The sequence below is a fragment of the Mobula birostris genome, chromosome 16 (assembly GCF_030028105.1).
Source record: "Mobula birostris isolate sMobBir1 chromosome 16, sMobBir1.hap1, whole genome shotgun sequence".
Lineage (NCBI taxonomy): Eukaryota > Metazoa > Chordata > Chondrichthyes > Myliobatiformes > Myliobatidae > Mobula > Mobula birostris.
In genome coordinates, this window is record NC_092385.1 from 20,305,495 (window position 1) to 20,329,111 (window position 23,617).

The window sequence follows — 23,617 nt, forward strand, 5'->3', positions numbered from 1 at the left end:
CAACTGCAGAATGAACAAGAAAGCAGAAAAGCATTTATTTAATGACAAGAACATATGTTCCAAAAGACTACATCCTCTGCAATCACAACTTGCTCTATCCATGACTTGGATCTTCTTCTGGACTTGCCATTTAATTGAAATCAGCGAGAGGTAGGATGGGTGTGGTGTGTGTATGCTGTTGGTTGGTTGGGGGTGTGTGTGTGTATGTGTGTGGTGTGTGTGTATATGTATGTATATATATATATATATATATATATATATATATATATATATATAGAGTCAACGTAGGGCAACACTGTGGTACAGATAGTAGAAATGGTGCTTCGTAATTCCAGAAACCTGTATTCAATTGTGATCTCAAATGGCATAATAGTATATAGAATTTGCACATGCATGGGTTTCCTTCAAGGAGTTCTTGTTTCCTCCTATATCCCAAAGACTTTTGGGTTCCAGATTAATTGGCTACAGTAATTTGTCCCTTACATACAGGCAAGTGACAAGTTTGCAGAGTGTTGATGGGAATATGGCCAAAATGAAATAATGTACATTATGTGGTCTATGTGAGTGCTTTATGAAATAATGTACATTATTTGCAGAGTGTTGATGGGAATACGGCCAAAGTGAAATAACGTATGTTATGTGGTCTATGTGAGTGCTTTATGACTGGCATGAGTGCACTGGGCTGAAGGACCTATTTCCACCACTACTTCCTTTAAGATCCTCTAGGTGCCTCCATCTAGCATTATTGAGCAGCTAGATGATAGACATGCTGCTGTTGCCTACATTGTAATAAATCAACTAATCACTTGCAGAACACGTGGGCTATTCAACTCATTTAGTCTACCGTCCATCACAGCTCCTTACAGAACCATCCATTCAGTTCCATGCTCCTGCTCTTAATTATCTCTCATTGAAGTACAAATCTTTTTTTAGCCTCGATTGACAGAAACCACCAATCTTGCAGGTTACGTTTCAGATCTTGAAAGCACCCTGTCCAAGTTTCCCTTGAGTTCTCCCTTTGTCTTATGCCCAACACATTGGCCCTAGAACCATCTATTAATGAAAATGGGGGGAAAAGAGAAAGAAAGAAGCTATTTCAGCCCATCATGGTCTTGTTCACTTCTATTGAATTTTTTCTCGACCTTCTTTCCTCCCAGGATTACCCCAGCTTCTCTGGTCTAACTTTAGATGGAAATTGCACCTCTGGAATCCATATTTACACCACTGGAGAGAAGATAACACTGTATCAATAAGATCAAATATGTGAACAATCTCATCTTGATTGCATCCAGAAAATCCTTTCATTTGCACTGCAATCACATCATTTATTTGATGATATCAGGGTTTTACCTGACAGTAAGCTTATTTTATGTGTTGAGCTATGAGAACTTCCAGATAAGTACTAAATTTCCCTCTAATTACAGACTATATTGCCTTATTACTTCTGAATATACAGTTTCCCATATTCTGTATTATCTGTATCAGACACACTTTTTCGAGGCAAAAAAGTATGTTTCTCAGATCATTTCTCAATTTATTCCTCTGATGCCATGTGTTAAATATCTGTCTCTTTTCAGAGTTTCTTCCAAGGTTCGTTTACCTTGTGGTTTTATCATTCACTATTTAATTTGCTGTACTGATTGCTGCTTCTTAGCAAATGGAATGGGTTGTGACAAAATTCAAATCAAATGTTATTTTCACTTTGATCAGTTTATGCAGTATTTAGTCATTTTACATACCATCTACCACCAACGAGACCACTAACAAAACTTCAAGAACATATTACAACTTGTTTTTAAAGGAGAGATCCCAACATTTTTAACAAGCCATAAACGGTCTTTAATTTTGCTTATCTTGTTGGAATCTAATAGGTTTTTCCTTAACCAAAACCTCCTCCTATGATATATTTAATGAACTGTTTCTGCAATTACCTTGGGCAATGTCTCCTTGTGCCGCACCTCCCATTTCATTAATAAAGCCTTGATAATCAGAGGATAAGGAGGACTTGATAGAGCACGGCTGCTGTGTCTGCACCGCCTCTGATGGAGTAGCCTCAAGCATATCAGAACTACATGGAAAATCTTGATGTTTAGAAGTAGTACAACTATTTGTTTGAAAACCTATAACAGGAAAGAACACTTAGGTAGTACTGTTTGTTACTTAGAATAAGATAACTGCAAAGCCTGTATATCAAGATGGCACCACAAAAGAAAAGTACTTTATCCCACTTAGTATTCAACTTAAGCAGCAATTGCATGTTATACATTGCTAGGTTAAAAAGGTTTTTTGGTATATCTGAGAGTTGCAATATTTTTTAAAGGGGCACAAGAAGCAAATCATACACATCCTCAATCATAGCTCTGTTACCATTTACCATACTTGGCCTTCTATATTATTCTATATTTTCACCATGTTCAATCTTCAAAAATCTACTGTCACAGAGTTGTAACCAGGTCCATGATGACTTTTTGTCCATCTACACTAATAACTTTAATCTTCATTAGGAATCTCCTTCAATGCTTGCCTATTTAAGCTCCTATCAACATAGTAATTGTATCAGATTCTACCACCTTCTCTGAAGGCATGCTTAAAATATTAAACAGAGTGAAAAAATTCCCCTCAATCCTCTTTAAATATCACTGACATATGTCGTGAAATGTGTTGTTTTGCAACAGCAGTACATTGAAATACATAATACTAATTTTTAAAACTATTACAAAAAGTATATATAAAAACGATCACTCACCTTAAAACTAGGCTCTATTGTTTTAGATATCTGTACCCTATTAGTGCCTTTTATAATGTTTCATAATTTCCATCAGGTCACCCCTCAACTTTGCTTACTCTACGAAAAACAAGCTCAGCCTATTGTGTGGGTACTGCAAAAAATGAGGGAAATTTTATGTTTAATTCAATGGTAATGATTTTAGAAATGTTTATTTTTTGCAGATGGTTGTCCATGTGATTTAGGAGCAGTATGGAGGAGATTTTCCAGATTATTTCCTGGGATGCAAGTAAGGATGGAATGGTTATATAACCCAGCCAAGATCCTGTTAATGTTATGTTTTAACTATCAAGTACTCTGGAATATTTTCATTTTGCTTGGCTTTCCATGACCCACAGCATTTATCACTCTGGGATCAAACCTACATCTCTATTTGTAATTATTCATCTGGTTATTTTTGACAATCTATTCGATTGTAGGTAATAAGCTATCTAAATCAGCACTCTTACTTGTATTGGAAGCTGCGCTCTTCAGTGACTGCACTAGTGGATTAAGTAGCTTGCCAGCTTTTAGTTTGTTCTTGCTGGGTCTTCGTCGTCGGCCTGTGGGTGGTACAGCTTGCAAGAATCCTAAAGCTGCTGGTAAAGGTTTTCCCAAACGTCTGTACAATTCCTCAATCTCATGCCTTTGATGAACTTGAAGTTCTGAGATCTCTTTCATGTGTCTAAAACAAGATGTTAAAATGTACCTTAAAATTCCCTCGCAGAAAAGTCACATAATTGCTACAAATGTATTATTCAGTATAAATTTGTGCAGTTATATCCAACTAAATTAATCTATGCACAATGCAGAAAACATCACATTTCAATTTATTCTTTAATTTATTTTAACTATCTAAATAAAAGAATTACATTACACTGTCTTTCTACCCTCTTCAAGGCACAAGTCAGATGTGTATTGTTATGCTGCTTAGTTGGATGAATGCACTTCCAACAATTCAAGAAGCTTGACGTCACCCAGGATAAAGCAGCCCCTTAACCATCCTGTACATGAATGTCATCTGCCATGGGTGCACAGTGGGTACTCATTTACAAAATGCACAGTACTTCCCTAATCTGTAGTTTCTCCAATCAAGTGCAAGGGCAGCAAGCACATGGGAACACCACCAGCTCTCTCCAAAAGTGACATACCATCCTGATATATGCATAAACCACTCTTTCATTTTTATCTGTTTAAATTTCATACCCTGACCAGAAAGCCTGCAGCAGTTCTAAATGGTGACTTACCACCACCTTCAAAAAGTAAATATGAATAAGTAATAGATGCTGGTCCGTATCCCAAAGAAAAATAAATTTTAAAAGACTGTGATAACATTCAGACTAATAACTTAACAAATCAAAGTCAATTTGTACTGGAACCCAAGTATGAACAAACCCACTTTTCTCGTAGTGTCTGCAACTCTTTCTTCATATCAGCATCTTCAAATTCAGAATCATTGTCACTGCTCATGTAAGATGACTGGGAAGGAGATGCAGAATGAATGGTTATAGTTGGAGGAGCTGCTGTTGTTTGGCCATCTGTAGGTTCAGATACCTGCTTATCATCACTCTTCAGCAAAGCATTTGATTTTCCTGGTAAAGAGAAACCTCCATCTGTGGTGGTCTGATTGTAAATAAGTGACTTTTGAACAACTTTTGGTTTTACATTGAATGACTCATCAGAATCTGAAGAGAGGCGACTCCGAAGCTTAACTTCCTTGGGAGCTGAAGTTTGACCTCGAGCAACCAAAGGCTTTAAAACAGGACTAGTAAGAGATTCCTTTGTATATAATCCAGGAGGTGCAGAATATCTATTGAGACAAGGGTATTTTAAAGTTACTTCATCCTTTGTACTAATAACTGAAAATCTGCCAATTGTGTTGATTCTTCTAATAGATAACATGTCTGTTTTTTGATCACTTTCACCATTTGCTAATGATGTACTGAAATGTCCTTTTGCTGGACCTGGTGCTTTGAATGGCTTTGTTTCACTTTTAGCATAATACTCAATCCTGTTACCAGTATCCTGAGATGAAGGAACAACCTGAAATAAAAGAGAAGATTATAAATCACCAAGTTCTTCCAAGACTGGATTTCAATCATATTTACTCCGTGCATTTCTGAGAAAACCCAAGCCAACATGCAAATCTTGGCAGCCTGTTTTATACACAGTTGTTTCCCTTTTCCTCTGGAAGCTGCTAGTAATAAGACATCTTATCCCACCAAAAATTTCAGGAGACCCATATTATAATTTGAATGGTACCTATTACATTAAAAAAAAATTTTAAATGCGATTTATTTGGAAGATAAACCTTGTTCAGAGATTAATCTTTATAATGAAGTTTATTTTATAAGACAAGCAGGACTGATCTGGTCCCACTATAAATTTTTTGCTCTTTAAACTGAGGGAAATCAATTCCTTCTGTTTTTATTTTCCCCATTGAAACCAAGTCTATTCTTTCTTCAGTACTTCCAAGCAGTTTAAAAAAAGAACTATGACTGTTTATAACTTCTAACTTGTGTCCCCGTAAGGCAAAGACTTTGAAAACTCAAAGTAACTTAGCTTTGTCAAAGATTAAACTCTACCTTCTGTCACAGACTGGGCCTCAATGTTCAACTGCCTAAGACCAGGTGCTTTCTGAACTTCGTCTAGGTGTGAAGGTCAAAGATCAGCTCTCAGTGAATAGCCAGAGCAAGTAGGAATTATGGACAGCAATTCTAACACAGAACCCAACTGCATTATTCTCCTTCTGTCCGTCATGCAATTATGTGTACTCCATATCGGTCTCATAGATGCAAGCTCATAACACCTTCAGATGCAATGTTTCTTTTTGTTTATAAGAAATCAATTATTTGCTTCTATTTTTTTCCAGGCTTGATATTTCAGAGTCTTGTATTTTGCTGAGTAGCTGCACAGATAGATATTTGATCCAGAGTCTTTTTCAACATGTGAGTTATGGTGTTTATATTAAAAGCTCATGAAGAATTCCAAACTAAATAGTGCAAATGCTAGTCCTTTGTGCCTAGAATTCTGATAGCAGAGGAGGTTTTAGGAGGTGCAGAGCTGAGGTCTCAGAAAGGCAATACCTTTTGGTAAAGAACAGGGTAGAGCTTTGAACTTTATCCCAGCTGTGAGATTTTAAATATTTTTTTGTTTTTGACCTTCAGAACCATAAGAACTGTTTGGTGCACTTAGTGTAGGCTCCTGTAAATTGGTGAGACATGATGTAGATCGGGAGAATGCTTTGCCAAGCACTTACGCTCTATCCACCAGAAAAAGTGGGATCTCCCAGTAGCCATACATTTTAATTCTGCTTCCCAGTCTGACAGATCAGTCCATGACCACCTCGACTGCCGTGATGGGGCCACATTCAGGTTGGAGGAGCAACACCTTATATTTTGTCTGGATAGTCTCCAACCTGATGGCATGAACATTAATTTCTGAAACTTCTGGCAGCTGAGCCCCCTACCATTCCCATTTCCCTCTCCCATCTTATCTCAATTGTCCATCACCTTCCACTGGTGCTCCTCCCCTTCCCTTTCTTCCATGCTTTTCTACCCTCTCCTATCAGATACCCCCTTCTCCAGCACTTTACCTCTTTCATGTATCGACCTCCCAGCTCTTTATTTCACCCCTCCCCGTCCCCCCGTTTCACCTGTCACCTACCACCTTGTACTACTTCCTCCCCTCTCCCCACCTTCTTGCTCTAACTTCTCATCTTTTTTCCTCCAGTCCTGATGAAGGGTTTCGGCCTGATATGTCAACTATTTACTCTTTTCCATAGATGCTGCCTGGCCTGCTAAGCGTAGTTCCCTCTAAGCTGTGCACATGTGCGCGTGCACACGTTTTTCAACCAGCACACAAAGGAAACTAATGTGCGCACAGAAGGTTAGTTACCTAAAATAATGTAGTAATTAATAATTATACTTATTGAAAATAATCTTTTAGCTAACTGTTTCTGTTAACTAGTTAGTCGGTTTTTCAAATACCACAATGCACGTCACCTATCCTGTTCCGGTTTGTACAGCTGCATCACAGTGGCAGCCATGTTTGGCGGACAGTGTTCATATCGTAAAGTTTACAAAGATCTGTTTCAAATCCTGTAGATAGCTTACTAAGTTTTTAATTGGAAAAAAAATTGATTCACTATGTCGAATTCAGAAGATGTGAAGGGCGTGAAGCGCAAAAGAACTGCAAATTTGTTTAAAGTTGAATGGTTTAACAAAATAGTAGAAACTGCTACACCGAAAGCTCATGAGGTCATGAACGTTCAGCTACGAGAAATATTTATGTACGATTCTGAAACTGGAGTTATCTGTTTGTATTGTCATGATGCGAAAGTTGCTGGAGAATTTGCTAGTGGAAAGAAGTGGGATGATATTTGGAAACTTGACTTTTTGAAGCGTCATTTGGCAAGTAAATCGCATTTGGACAGTGTACAAAAGCTCAAGCAACAGAACCCGTCATTACCCGTTACAGGAGTGCTACGCATGTTACGGTTGACTGCAGATGAGCGAGAGCGAAAACGATCAAACCCAGAGGAGATCAAAGTTGAGGTACAAGAATGGTCAGCTTTTGATTTCTCCGCAATTGCAGATTGTGAACTCACATTTGGCAATGAACAAGTTAATGCTTTATGTCTAAAATATCATGATTTTCTAGCTAAAAATATTGTAATAGTTAGACAGTTTAATGACTTCAAATTTTCTGTACAAGAAAAAATTAAATCCAAACCGATTTCAAACTTTTCTCAAATGGTGGCATTTGTACTTCAAAATGAACATTTTTGCGACCTTGCACAGTTGATGGACATTGGGGGAACCTTTCTTGCATCTAGTGCGGACTGTGAGTGACGTTTTAGCCTAATGAATCAACTCGAAAACAAGCTGAGAAACCATTTAGGTGAATGTCATTTGGATATGTTAATGAGAATCAAAAGCTATCAATTGGATGAAAGTTCTATAGATATAGTCTACAAAAGGCTACGAAAGCATTTCTAAAGACATGAGTGTTCATCAGTCCACAGCAAGAGAAATTGTCTACAAATGGAAGAAACTTGGTACTGTTGCTACTCTCCCTAGGACTGGGCATCCTGCAAAGATCACACTAAGAGCACAACATGTAATGCTGAAGGAGGTGTAAAAGAATCAAGGGTAACAGCAAAAAAACCTGCAGAAAATTTCCAGCATCTGCAGAATTCCTGTTGTTTGCAGAAAACTCTATAACTTGCTAAGACCCTATCCATGTGTCCACTCTAAAAAAGACACTGAACAAGAATAGTACTCATGGAAGGACACCACGGAGATACCACTGCTCTCAAAAAAAATATTGCTGCACATCAAGCTTGCGAAAGACCATCTGGATGTTCCACAGCACTTCTGGGACAATGTTCTGTGAACAGATGAGACAAAATTTCAACTTTTTGGCAGAAATGCACACCATTATGGTTGGAGGAAAAAGGCACTGCACACCAACACCAAAACCTCACTCCAATTGTGAAGCATAGTGGAAGGAGCATCATGGTTGGGGGCTGCTTTGCTGCTTCAGGGCCTGAACAGCTTGTAACCGTTGAGGGAACAATGAATTCAAAATTGTATCAAGATATTTTACAGGAAAATGTCAGGGTACTGGGTCTGTCACCTGAAGCTGAATAAAAGTTGGATGATACAACAAGACAATGATCTGATACAAGAGTAAATCAACAAAAGAAGATTTAAGAAGAAAATTTGTGTTTTGGAATGGCCAAGTCAGAGTCCAGACCTTAACCCAATTGAGATGCTGTAGCATGACCTGAAGAGGGCTGTTCATGCAAGGTATCCCAGAAATATTGATGAACTGTTTCAGTTTGTATAGAGGAATAGTCTAAAATCCCTCCTTACTGTTGTGCAAGTCTGATCAGCAGCTATAGGAAACATATGGTGGAGGTAGTTGCTGCTAAAGGAGGTTCTACCACTGATTAAATACAAGGCTTTTTCCAGCCTGGACCGTGAATGATTAAACAACGTGTTAAATAAAGGCATGAAAAGTACAATTGTTTGTGTGTTATTAGTTTAGGCAGATTGTGTTGGTGTATTTATTCTGACTTAGATGAAGATCAGACCACGTTTTATGAGTAATTGATGCAGAAAACCAGTAATTGCAAAGGGTTCACAAACTTTTTCTTGCAACTGTACTTCACTGTTGACAACTCAAAATCCCGGAACTCTCTTCCTAACAGCATTGTGGGTATACCCACATTTGAACAACTGTAGCAATTCAAGAAGCCTGCTCACCACCATATTCTCAAGCACAATAAGGGATAGGATATCAAATGCTGACAGACTTTGAATCCCATAACCTTGAATGAACCAAAAAAAATTCTCTTAATGGAAAACTGGGGAGTCTCACAAGACCATTTCACCTAGAGACTCATTGTGGAACAACCTATCTACATTCAGGATTCTGTTCAACTAGCAGAAGTTGGCATTACCTTTCAGAACTGCTAGTGATTGGTACCAAAATTTGTTTCAGGTACCCGTAACAGCTTAAATTTATTGTTATCATCTCAATACCAATTCAGAACACACAACATACAGTACAAGCTTCCTGGATCAGTTTTATAGGCCATCCAGACTTGTTGAATTTGAATCAAGCTGTTTGCTTTGAGCCCAAAGGTAGACCATCCTTCATTGTGAAAACCTTTTCACTTCAAACAGTCATGTTATTATAATCCATTTAATACTATAAATAATTTAAGGATGCAAATTAATGAGCATTATTGAACTCATTACTAGAGGCAGGAAATAGTAGCAACAAGAGCCACCAGAAATAAACTGACATTGCCAAATACACAAAAGTATATACTGATGTTACACATACGTTTCTAAAATTTGTATCTAAAGCAGAAAATGCAAATCAAAAATGGAAATATTACAATTGATAGAGGAACATAAAGAACATTGAAGCATACCTGAAACTTGTCTATTGCCACTGGAAGAAGATCCACTGAAGATGACATCACAAATATTGCATCACTTCTTTCCTTCTCAGTTATGTCAGCACTGGTAACTAAAATGCATTTACAGAATTATGAGGCTGCTGACATCTTCATCACTTCAAAATTAAGATAATGCATAAATAATAAACCCAGTATATTTGGATTGGTAAGTACATGTGGTCATTCAACTTTCCCAAATGAAAGAGAGCAGCCAATTGTGCTTATCCTTTCTAAATAGTTTCAATTTTATGCTGACAACTGTGTTCATCTAATTCATATTGGTTATAGCCACATTGTTAGATATCTAATCCGTTCCTTTAATCTTAATTGCCTATGTTTTGCTTTGCATGGAATGTTGATGATATTGCAAGATTGTTTCATGATTATGTAATATTATGCAGAAAACCACAAATAAATATTAAGAATACAATTTTAAATAATTTTCTTTCCAAAAGCTCCTTCAACACAACTTTTGCATGAATCAACATTTCTTCACATCTCTAAACATACTGGCATGTACAGTTCCAGAATCCCTTATCCGAAATCCTTGGGGCTAGTTCCATTTTGGAATTCAGAATTTTTTGGATTTCAGACCCCAACCACCACCCACCCCCCACCCCCGCCAATACCAAAAAACACGTATGCTCAAGTCCCTTATTTAACCTGTCTCAGTGCGGTGGACTTTAGGACCCGGTGGCGCACCAAACCTACACACATCCTCTCATATACTTTAAATCATTTCTAGATTACTTATAATACTTAATTCAATGTAAATGTTAAGTAAATAATTGTTATACTGTATTGTTTAGGGAATAATGACAAGAAGAAATTTTATTTCAAACAAAAACATTCAGTAAAACAAAAATATACAGCTTCAAATGAACTGAATCAAACACATGGTAAATGACTTATTGGAATAAATGCAGAACGTCACGGTCACTATAAAACTTCAGTAACTTGCCTTTCTGTTTATTTAAATCATACATAGTGGTAGTTCTGACACTATTTTCTTCAGTAAAATGCCTCATAGCACACCATGATCAAGCTTCTGCAATAACTCCACGTTCTGCCTTATTGATAGAGAAGATTCCTTCTCTTTTTCTCATTGTTACCAATAGGGGTATCTGCAGCTCTTTTTGACATTTTCACAGTGAAATTAAACACGAAGTCAACAGTGAACACAAAATATCAGCGAACAGCAAATGTACGTGTAACCAGTACGAGCGCTGAGCCACAACTGACGTCTGGCGGCCTCTGCTCGTGCTGCCACATCACACCTGAGTGACGTCAGCTGCTGGTGAAAAAAAAACTTTGGTTTTCGGAGCTTTTTGGATTTCAGGATTTCGGATAAAGGAATGTGCACCTGTACTTTTGTACAAATGATACAATGTTTTTACTATTTCCAACATTTCCCCTTGATACTATAGCACAAGATAATATATTCAAAATTAAGAAAGATTAAACTTTGATTACTTAATTTGTTTATAAGCTGATAATTTTGTGTGTTAAGCCTGTCATGATGTTTTCTTGATATACCTTGACTGTTTATTGAGGTCCTCATAGCCAATGCAGTTGTCTGTGGTTGTGCATAACTTTGAGTAGACTCTTTCATCTCAATCGTATGATTCTGCTGAATGAAATACAGAATTATATCATGAATTAAATATCATATTGAAATAAAAGACAAAAATATTGAAATTAGTGATAAATCTTGATGAATCTCTGCAGCCCCATTTAAGTCCAAAGAGCTAGATGGAAATTGCCAGGCCCCTTAACTCACAAACCACTACCCTTGGAACAATGGCAAAGCCAGGACAGACCAAGAAATCTGACTTATACACTGAAGGACATGGCAGTAGAAAGATAGAACTTGCTGATATACACTCTGCATCTGCCTAGTGGTTCTCCACAGGCCAGATGGCCAGCTATCAGTGCTTTCTGCAGGTGCTTTATCGCAAAAGTTTCCAGACAAGTTGATTAAATTTGATAATTAGGTTTGAATTTATATTATGCTTTTTAAAGCTCCATGATATTCCAAAATGTTTTATAGCTTTGTGTCTATAAAGAAAGGATTATCATGGTAACAATAAAAGAAATAAAAGGAAGGTTGACATATCATGACCCATTTGAAAAACACAAAATGCTCAAGGTGCCTTCATTTATGCTTACAAAGGAATTCCATAAATTATTACACAATAAGGTAAATTGTGACAGACTAGTCCCATTAGTGAGAAGTACACATACGAGGGTGTACTTATAAGATTAACAGAATGGTTGCAAAATAATTGCATTAGAAGGTGATTAGAATGCACTTTCTTTCTCAAACTATGGTTACACGAGAACATAAATGATTAAAAAGAGAATAGGAAATGGGAATATTGATGAGACTGGTGAGTCATGAGGGAAAAAAGATAACCCAATAGGTCAAAAATCCACAGGCATGATATTCTATGTTCAGGTATGTTTAATAATAAAAGGTGGGCAGCAGCGTGCCATGCGCGCGCAGCCCTCTGGTGAAAATGATATCGTAACTGTTAAATAGGGGCCGTGGACAATTCTGATGGAGACAAACCTGAAATCACAGAGGAACATCTGGAGAAATTTCTGAAACGCAGGCTCGCTGCCGCTATTACTGGGTGATCGAGAATCTTCTCAGGGAAGGCCCCAAAACCCCCGGCTTTGCCTGTAGTTGGTGACCAAGATTGAGGTCAAATCGTTCCGATAGAGATGGTGCTCGGTACCCGGTGTCAGAGAGCTGATCGGAGGCTCGAAGTTTTCAGACGACTCAGAGTCGGACTGTGGTCGGGCATGGCAGGGAGAGTTTTTCTTCCTTTTCCCGTCTGCGTGAGATGTGGGACATTGGAGAGACTTTGAACTTTTTACTGTGCCATGGACTGTTCTTCATCAAGCTATGGTATTGTTGCACTGTTGTAACTATATGTTACAATTATGTGGTTTTGTTAGTTTTTTCAGTCTTGGTCTGTCCTGTGTTTTGTGATATCACACCGGAGGAAATATTGTATCATTTCTTAATGCATGCATTACTAAATGACAATAAAAGAGGACTGTGTGTCTTCATAATCTAATAAATAATTAGCATTCTCTCTTTGTTTGAAATGTACAGCAACTTGAGGTGAAGAGCAATTGTTCTGCTTGACAACAAATATGACATCATTTTACCATCCAATGTCAATCATATGCTGTACACTATATCAATAAGTAGCATTCCTAAATATGCAAGTCTTTGGATACAAGCTGGTATAAAAATCTGTTATTAAAAGAGTGCAATGGGAATGGATACTTATGAAGGGTCACGGCCCAAAAGGTTGAATGTTTACTCATTTTCATAAATGCTGCCTGACCCTGCTGAGTTCCTCCAACATTTTGTGTGTTACAACCATTACTCAAGTCTTTTAAACCCTGGACTCAAAAATAAAATATTACAAGTCTCATCCCTTCTGAAACTAAAAGATGGGAGATTTAAAATGGCTTAATTTTGTATTTTTATTAAAAATAATGACATTTTTCTTCTTCTGTATTAATCCACCCTATAGCAGACTATATAAATATCAGTTAACAGCCGTCCAGTTTAAGCTTACTATCCACTGAACACACTGCACTGAGAAACTGAACAAAATATTACAGTCACCTGTTGGGATATGTAACCATATTGTAATTACTCTTAGTGAATATAATAGTATGCTTGATACAGTGTGCTTAAAGTAACTTTTTGCAAAAGTGCACATGGTATCCACTGACTGTTAATTTGTTATAGTGCTTTTGACCCTGGAGTCCAAAAACCCGCACAAAACTCAGAACAATATTTTTAAAAAGTCAGCTAAAGCCCCTGTCCACCACAGCAATGAAACAGTGATTTCAAAGCTGCAGTGGTGTGGAATGAACAACTGAGAAATCGTAATTGTCTGTCTCAGAGGGTAGCTTAGCCAATATGGACCACAACCTGTTGCTCCAAGTGTACACAGTTCATCCAGATCCTATCTATGATTTCTCTCATCATCTCTTGGTGCACACAGAAGCTACTGTCTCCACACTTTGTTAGGCCAAAGGGAGGTAAAGAAAAATTAAAGTAAATTTTTACCTTCTATAAATTCTTCAACAAGCAACAAGCTTGTGGAATAACATGGTTGATTAGACTGCACCCTTATTTGACATTATACTGTATGTGTTCTGTTACGAGATGCCACTGTCTTCTGCTAATGTTTGAGTTTTGATAACCTCATCGTTCTCAGAACAAAATTCCAATCAATAAAATATAAATTGTTTATTTGCTGTTTTTACAGATCTTGCAGTAATAATTTAGCTATAATAATGAGTATCTATACTTCAACAGTCTCAGCACTTACCATTAATTCATTGGTTACAAACCCTGGGATATACTGGGTGATGTGATTAGCATTTTTCCTTAACTCTACTTAAAAATTACTGGCTCTATGTTCCACAAACCATTTATAAAATTAACTTTCAATGTTTTTTTTAAGGATTTGCCACATTTATTATGAAAAGTTAATTGACAAATAGCTTCAGAAATAAATGTAGGCAATGTCCCTTTAATGGCTTTGATTTTAGTTATTGATAATATGGAGTCTTTTGCAACCATGCTGATTAAATACTGAAAGCCAAGGTCAAGCGTCCATTTCAATTCAGATGCAAGCTTATTGACCTGAAATATCAACTCTTTACATAGAGGCTGCCTAAATTGGAGCATTTCCAGCATTTTGTTGACATCTCACATTTTATTTAATAATGGTAACTATTTATATAGCACCTTTCATACATTAAGATGGAGGCTCAAAGTGCTTTACATAGATTGTAAAGATAAAACAATATAGCCATAAATTTACAAGACAAAATTAAAAATCTTAAAGACAAACATTATATAGTATAAATGTAACCAAATACACCAAATTACATAAATATAATCAACAAAAACAGGCATTAAGTACTGCTACAAGTAGGCCAAATTAAAAATAGTAGGTCTTCAGCAGAGTTTTGAAATGTTCCACAGTACTAGCCTGATGTGTCTCAGTTAGCAGAGTATTCCAGATTTTTGGTGCATAAGAGCTAAAGGTCGCATCACTAGTTCTCATATGGTTAGATCTAAGAACACCAAGCAAAGCAATATTTGTGGATCTAAGAATACAATTTGTGATGTAAGGGAAAAGATACTCCAAAATATAAGGAGGAGCTAGATTATTCAGAGCCTTATACACAACTAAGATTATTTAAAAATTGATCCAAGTGCACAACATCCACCAATTCTCCTTTGTCTTTCTGCTTGTTATTTCTTCAAAGAATTCCAGCAGATTTGCCAGGCAAGATTTTCCCTTGAGGAAACCATGCTGACTATGGCCTATTTTATCACATGCCTCAAAGTGCCCTGAGACTTCATCCTTAACTACGGACTCCAACATCATCCCAACTACTAAGGTCAGACTAACTGGCCTATAATTTCCTTTCTTCTGTCTCTCTATGATCCTAAATAATGGCAGAGGGAATACAGTGTTGAGAAGTGAATGGTCATGCACTTCGTTAGAAGAGATGAAAGGGTTGACTATTTCCTAATTGGAGAGAACATTTGAGGCACAAAAGGAACCAAGGGATGAAAGCATTTCAGTACACTTGGAGTACTGTGTCCAGTTCTGGTCGCCTCACTATAGGAAGGATGTGGAAGCATTGGAAAGGGTACAGAGGAGATTTACCAGAATGCTGCCTGGTTTAGAGTGTATGCATTATGATCAGAGATTAAGGGAGCTAGGGCTTTACTCTTGGAGAGGAGGAGGATGAGAGGAGACATGATAGAGGTGTACAAGATAATAAGAGGAATAGATAGAGTGGATAGCCAGTGCCTCTTCCCCAGGGCACCACTGCTCAATACAAGAGGACATGACTTTAAGGTAAGGGGTGGGAAGTTCAAGGGGGATATTAGAGGAAGGTTTATTTTACTCAGAGAGTGGTTGGTGCGTGGAATGCACTGCCTGAGTCAGTGGTGGAGGCAGATACACTAGCGAAGTTTAAGAGACTACTAGACAGGTATATGGAGGAATTTAAGGTGGGGGCTTATATGGGAGGTAGGGTTTGAGAGTCAGCACAACATTGTGGGCCGAAGGGCCTGTACCATGCTGTACTATTCTATGTTCTATGTAAATACATTGCAGAACTGTGCAAACTTCCCCAATGCAGGTTTCCCCGCCATCCGAAGGCAGAGCGTTCCTATGAAACAGTTCGTAAGCCGAAATGTCGTAAAGCGAAGAAGCAATTACCATTTATTTATATGGGAAAATTTTGTGAGCGTTCTAGACCCAAAAATAACCTACCAAATCATGCCAAATAACACATAAAACCTAAAATAACAGTAACATATAGTAAAAGCAGGAATGATATGATAAATACACAGCCTATATAAAGTAGAAATACTTCTCTACAACGATTGCCTGCACAGATCTCCGTAGCGAAAATCTCACACAAGCACTCTTGGCAGAAAATCTCACGTAAGTACTGTTGGCATAAACGTGCTCTCCAGTAACCTTCAAACTATGAAGCTGCCAAATCTACCAAATAACACGTAAAAATACACAGCCTATATAAAGTAGAAATAACGTATGCACAGTGTAGTATCACTTACAGGAATTGGGAAGACAGCAAGCACACTGATGATGGTGTGTTAGACTGAGTCGTCGCAGGCTGGGTGGTGCAGTGGCCCCCACCCTCCAGGACGCCGACCCGATACATTGCCGCGAAGCATGCAGGGGTAGCCAGGAGGCACACAGCACATCTTTAAGAAAAAAGCTGAAATAAACATGCTAATTAATTAGGTGCTGCCCGGCACGTAAATGTCGGCGCAGATCAGAGGCGATTGCCGATTGCATTTGCACTGATCTGGGCTGACAATTACGTGCTAGACGGCACCTAATTAATTAGCATGTTTATTTTGGCTTTTTTCTTAAAGATGTGCTGTGTGCCTCCCGGCTACCCCTGCATTCTCCGCGAATCGGTACAGTATCTGTCCGGGGGTTGGGGTGGTGGGACCCAGGGGTGTCATCTCATCGTCGATCAGGGCAGGCAGCTCATCTTCTCCTATGACTGCCCGCCTCGATGTCGAAGGTTGAGGTTCGTCATCTGCTGTGGAAGGCTTGCTTGACTGCTGAGCCTCAAGCATTTTTATATCACACAGTTCTTTGTAAGGACACAAACCATCCTGCAAATATACCCTAAGCCTACGTACCCTTTCAAAATTAAAGTCATCCTTTATCATTGCAGCGAAAATCTCACGCAGTTGCTTCACTTTCTGCATTCGGTTAAATTCAGTTTCGATTTTTATCCTTTCCTCTTCCAATTGCATCAGCTCTTCATCTATCAGTTCTTGGTCATGGGATGCCAAAACCTCTTCAACATCATCTTCGTCAGCTTCCACAAGTCAAACTCACTTTGTCCTTGCTTCGTTCACCACGATCAAAACGCTTAATTATGTCTAGTTTTACACTAAGTGTAACACCCTTACGAGCTCTTTCAGGCTTTTCCGACACCTTAGAACTCATCTTGCAAACGGCTGCTCACAGGCTCGTGATTAAGCAATGCCGTTCCGAATCCGGGGGAAGAGCAGCTGCTTCGGGTGCGCGCTGCCTTTCTTCGTAACAGTGAAAACACCTTCTGAAAGCGAAAACAGGGTACTAATATAGGTCTTTCGTAACAGTGAGGTTTCGTAAAGCGAACGTTCGAAAAGCGGGGTATATCTGTACTGTGACTTTGGAGATGGACTTTCTGATGCATTAAGGGACAGGCTTGTATGTGGCATGCATAGTCAAAGCACTCAAAAGAGGCTATTGTCAAAAAGAGACCTAACCTTAGAACAGGCATTGACCATTGCAATAACATTGGAGACACCAGAAAAGGACGTGTCAGAACATAAGAAAAGGAGCTTAGAATGTGAAACGCATAAATGTCCTTGAATGATGCAAAAAGCCAAAAAATGTTATCGATGTGGCAAATCCTCCCACAATGCAAATGACTGGTGGTTCAAAGAAAAAGTTTGCAGAAAGTGTCACAGACAGTGTGCAAGTCAGACAAAAAGCACAACCAAAGAGAAAAACCACACAGAGTGAAAAATAACCAACCACAAAATTAAACAAATGCACAGTGACTGAATGTGAAACTGAATCTGACAACAGAGTCTAGCAAAGTGAGTTGCCATGCCTAGAACTGCATAGCATTACTGAAGCAGATTGTGAAATCATATAGATCACAGCAGATGTGTTTGGTGTAAAACTGAAAATGGAGCTGGATACAAGATCAGCTTTGTCTGTAATTTCTGGGGCTAGCTACAACACTGTTTTCTAAGCTACAATTAGAAAAGACCTCTGTAATGCTAAAGACCTACACAGGGAAAAAAGTGTTTCCCAAAGGCAAACTAGAAGTAAATGTGATGTACTGAGGCAAAACACATCAGTTAGAGCCTTGTGTGTTAAGAAGTGGAGGGTCAGCACTTCTTGGGCATGAATGGTTGAGAAAAATCCAACTAGACTGCCACATAATCAAATCTCTCAATGTGTCATCAACAGGCAACTGCAGACCAAATAGTAGCACTAACCAGAGACTGTCACAGCTGCGTAATGCTAAGGAGAAAGTGTTTGAGAAGGGTATTGGTAAACTTAAAGGTATGAAGGCCAGAATTGAGTTGGATGAAGCAGCAACACCAGAATTCCATAAAGTGCATCTTATGCACTATGCTTAAAGTAGATGCTGAACTTTACAGCTTGGAGGTGTCTGGCATTCTCTCCAAGGTTGAGTGGAGTGATTGGGCCACGTCCATTGTCCCAGTGATCAAGAGAAGGCCAAAGCTGTTCCCAAATGCACTCTCAAAATAAGTATCAACCCTGTCCTGTGTCCTGTACAGTATCCCCTGCCATGAATGGAATATATTTTTTCATCTTTGGCAGGTGGGTAGAGGCTTTCAAAGATTGACTTGTCACAAGCATATCTGCAAATGGAGATTTTGGAGTAAAGCAGGAAGTTCCTCACAATCAACATTCACAAGTTCCAGTATAACCGTCTTGTCTTTGGCGTTGCATCAGCTCCAGCAATTTGGCAAAGAACAATGGACCAAGTGCTCCAAGATATCCCAGGAACACAATGTTACCTTGATGTCATCATGACTGGCAAGAATGATGAAGAGCACCTCCAGAACCTTTGTAAAGTGTTTACCAGGCTGAATGAGCATGGTCTACATGCAAAGAGAGAGAAATGTTAGTTTTGCAAGAACGAAATCTCAAATTGTAGACATGTCATTGACAAGCATGGCTTATGCAAGTCACCAGAGAAGACTGAAGCAGTGCTGCAGGCACCCAAACCAGAAAATGTGTCACAACTCAGGTCATACTTGGGCCTTGTAAATTACTACCACTGGTTTTTTCCAAATATTACTGCACCCATTGGATGCACTGTTACAGACAGGAGCAAAGTGTGAATGGCCAGAAAGATGTGAAAGAGCATTCAAGGAAATAAAGATACTAATAACATCAGCTGAACTGCTCACCCATTATGTCTCATCTTTGCCCATCAGACTGACGTGCGATGTCCCCCCTATGACACTGGTGTTGTTTTGTCACACACTATGAAAGATGGATCTGAATGTCCGATTGCACTTGCTTCAAGATCACTGACAAGCGCAGAATACAGCTATGCACAGATCAACCTAGAGGCCCTTATTCTTCCTAGAAGCCCTTAATGACAGAGTTCAAGGATACCATACAAAACAGCAACACTGACAGACTGTCACGTCTTCCACTGTTGGCCACTGAAGAAGTCATCATTCTTTGACCCAGCAGAGCTATTCCACCCAGCACTGGTGGATCAGTTGCAACAAATTCAGAAATACAAAGAGAAACAAGGAATGACCTGACATTGTCAAAAGTCTATGATATCACCATACAAGGATGGCCTGCTCATGGTAACCCTATGTTTCCAGAGTTATCAGTGATTCGAGACCAACTGTTGGTATGTCAAAGAATGCTGATGTGTGGATCTCATTGTGGTTCCCTCTAAACTGCGCACCAGAGTGTTAGAGAAACTGCATGAAGAATACCTATATGAAGAATCTCGTCCGGAGCTATGTGTGGTGGCCTAGAATAGACAGATTGAAGATTTGACCAAAAGCTGTTTGGGATGCCAAAAAGTTCAAAATACACTCCAGAGGCACTGTTACACCCGTGAAGTGGCCACCTTCACCATGGCAAAGAGTGCATAATGACTTTGCAGCGCCATTCAAGGATTCCATGTTTCTGATTGCTGTGGATGTTCATTCAAAGTGGCCTGAGGTCATACCAATTAAGTCAACCACTTCAAAAAAGACAGTCCTCAGAGAAGAAACCACCTTCTCTAGAAATGGCTTACCAGAACAAATTGTGAATGACAACAGACCACAATATACATCAGAAGAGTTCAGACTATTCATGAAGAAAAAAAAAGGGTTCAAACACCCAGCAATGAATGGGTTAGATGAAAAGTTTATCTAAACCTTTCATCATCATCATCATCATCAGGTGCCATGCCCAGTTTGAGCTTTGACTGCCATGGCCCACACACTCCTGTTTCGGGTCAAGTGGATCAATTCATTGGTATTCATTTCCAATTCTCTGGCTGCTGTCTCCATGTCTCCATCACCATCTGTCTTTATCCTCCTCTTGCTTTCTTCCCTTCAATCTTTCCCATAATTACCGTGCATTCTAACTCCTCTTTCCTAATCACATGTCCAATGAAGTCACATTGCCTTTTCATGATCTCATACATTATTTCTCTTTTTGTGCTTGCTCTGTTCATGACATCCTTGTTAGGTATTCGTTTCATCCATGATATTCTTTGCATCCTCCTCAGAAACCACATCTCTGCTGCTTCAATTTGTTTTCTCATGTTACTAGATATTGTCCAACATTCTGAGCCATATAGCATAACCGGATAAACGTAACATTTCAGTACTCTGAGGTGGGTTGTCATGCTTAGTTTAGTGTTGTTCAGTATACTTTTCATTCTCATAAACGTGTCTTTTACCATTTCTATTCTTCTTTTGATGTCCATGTCGCACCTGCTATCTGATGTCACCCAGCTTCCTAAGTAGCAAAAGTTCTGTACTTGTTTTATGTCTTCCTCGTTTATTCTCAGCCTGCAGATAGGATTCTCCTTCTTTTTGGATATCACCATACATTCTGTCTTTTTGGAATTGATAGACCCATTTTTGCACTTCCTTCAACAACTATATCAATTAAGTTTTGTAGTTCTTCCTCCGTATTTGCAATTAACACAGTGTCATCCGCATATCTAAAATTATTGATGTTTTCACCGCCAACTTTGATACCCAAAATGTCTCTTATTTTTTGTAATATTGTTTCACTGTACACACTAAACAAATCAGGGGAGAAAACTCACCCTTGTCTCTTGATTTTCATAAACTGACTCACTTCTCCATCTATTCTTACAGCGGCAATTTGTTCCCAGTACAGATTTCTGATTAGGCGGAGGTCTTTCGAATCTAGATCTAGAGTTGCCTGTAATATTTTGAATAACTTATTGTGTTTCACTTTATCAAATGCTTTTGTGTAGTCGATAAAATAAAAAAACAAATCTCTTGCACTTGAATAGCACATTCTGATAGTATCCTTAACATCAATGTCACGTTTCTTCTACTTTTGTCTTTCACAAAACCACATTGTTCTTCACCTATTTCAGTTTGTATCTTACTTTTAGCTCTTGTCATCAAAATTCTTAGACGTATCTTAGTGATATGACTCATTAAACTTATGGTCCTATGTAATTCTCATTCTATTGCTCCAGGTTTCTTAGGAAGAGTGATAAATACTGATTTTTTTCATCTCTTCTGGTATTATTCCAGTCTCATAAACGTCATTGATTAAATCAGTAAGTTTTTCAATTCCATAATCTTCAAGGGTGATAATTTGTTCTATTACTAATTCACTAGGACCTGCTGCCTTTCCTTTCTTCATCTCATTTATTGCATTACAAACTTCAGATTTTAAAATACTTGGACCTTCAATGTTCTTCTTACAATTTATTCTTGTGGAACATCCCATACTAATGGAGTAGGAATTCTTATGAATGAAAACATGGCAAAAAGTTTTTTAGGACATCTGGTAAGATCAGAAAGAGTGCTCCTTGTTAGATTCAGAGGCCAACCATCTAAACCTTCAAGAAGTCCATTAAAGCTATGGACAAGGAGTACACTTCTCTACACCACAAGGTAGACAACTTACATTGTGGTATTGGAACTCTGTTCATGCGATGACAAATCAAACACCTGCCATGCTGTTCATGAGCAGGAATCTGCTATTTCACATAGAGCTTCTGAAACCAGATCTATGGAGGGAAGTGCAGAATAAACAGTTCAGCCAGTTGCCAAGTAGATCAGCAAGGAATTTCAAGGTTGGACAGAAGTCCTACCATGTGATTACCAAGAAGGTAAGTGGATACCCGATAGGAAAGTTACAAGAACTGGATCACTGATGTACACAGTGTATGTTGGAGATCATACATGGAGACATCATGTGGACCAGCTACAAAATGATCAGCCCAACAATACACCTGAATCCTCTGCATCCAACAAGATGGACACATTACAGCCACCAGAATTACTTACCAGTGATGATCCTGTCACTAACAGCAAAGTGACACTTGCAGAGAAAGTTGTCTTTGACAGGACACCTGCCAAACCTGATGCCATTCCACATGTCAAAAGGCGCTATCTTGAAAGAAACACAGTGCCACCCAAAAGACTGAATCTTTAGTAAAGTGAAGATAGTTATGGACCGTTATTGTTTGTGAAATTGCAGAGCTGTGTATCAGATACTGTTGTTAGCAGCACAGGAACACCTCAGGGGACTGTCCTGTCCCCCTTCCTGTTTACCATCTACACCTCAGACTTCAGATACAACTTGAAGTCCTGCCACCTGCAGAAGTTTTTGGATCATTCGGTAGTATTGGGCTGTACCAGCCAAGGTCCAGAGGCTGAGTACAGAAGAGTGGTGGTCAACTTTGCTGAGTGGTGTGGGCTGTATCACCTACAGCTCAAGAGCACCAAGACAAAGAAGTTGGTAGTGGACTTCAGGGAGGTGGACAATGGGAATGGATGTGGAAATCATCCAGGAGTACAAATACCTGGGAACTCATCTGGAAAATAAACTGAACTGGACTAAAAATACAGGGGCTCTGTACAAGGAACAGAGCCAACTGTACTCCCAGAGGAAGCTCTGGTCATTCAATGTCTGCAGTTCTACAACTCAGTGGTGGCCAGCATTCTATTTTATGCTGTAGTCTGCTGGGGCAGCAGGGTGAGAGCAGTTGACGCCAAGAAAATTGATAAGCTTGTCAGGAAGACTGGTTCTGTACTGGGGGTGGAACTGGATTTTCTGGTGGCTGTGCCTGTGAAGAGGATACTACAGAAGCTATGAAGAAGTATGGACAATTCCCCTCACCCCCTCCATGACATACTGGACAAACAGAGGAGCACCTTTAGTAACAGACAGATTCCAGCAAGGTGCATCACTGAACGCCACAGGAGATCCTTTCTCACTGTGGCTACAATACTCTACAACTCCTCAAGTATATAAGTATATGGTTTCATTACACAGCTGTATTTTGCAGTATTACTTTTTAATGCATATTTTGTATTTTTTTCATACCTCGATGCTTACATTTTGTATTGTAAAGTATATATTTCTGACTGAGCAACCTTGCAACGATAATTTCCTTCGGGATAACTAAAGTTTTATCTTATCTTATTGTGAAAGCATGTTTATTTGAATATGGCTTTAAAGGGAAATTGAATGTTTTATGTTACATTAATCTGAAGGAGA

At 38.7% G+C, this 23,617-nt stretch overlaps 1 protein-coding gene across 1 annotated transcript in view; it reads right to left on the bottom strand.

Moving 5' to 3' along the window:
* Positions 1-23,617, bottom strand: part of wnk2 (WNK lysine deficient protein kinase 2) — a 162,372-nt gene that overhangs the window by 32,791 nt on the left and 105,964 nt on the right. The window contains exons 19-23 of the mRNA XM_072280381.1: positions 11,277-11,370; positions 9,714-9,811; positions 4,164-4,807; positions 3,235-3,449; positions 1,932-2,120 (exon numbers count right to left, since the gene is read on the bottom strand). Coding sequence (XP_072136482.1) covers positions 1,932-2,120; positions 3,235-3,449; positions 4,164-4,807; positions 9,714-9,811; positions 11,277-11,370 — 1,240 coding nt within the window. The remainder of the gene's footprint in view (positions 1-1,931; positions 2,121-3,234; positions 3,450-4,163; positions 4,808-9,713; positions 9,812-11,276; positions 11,371-23,617) is intronic.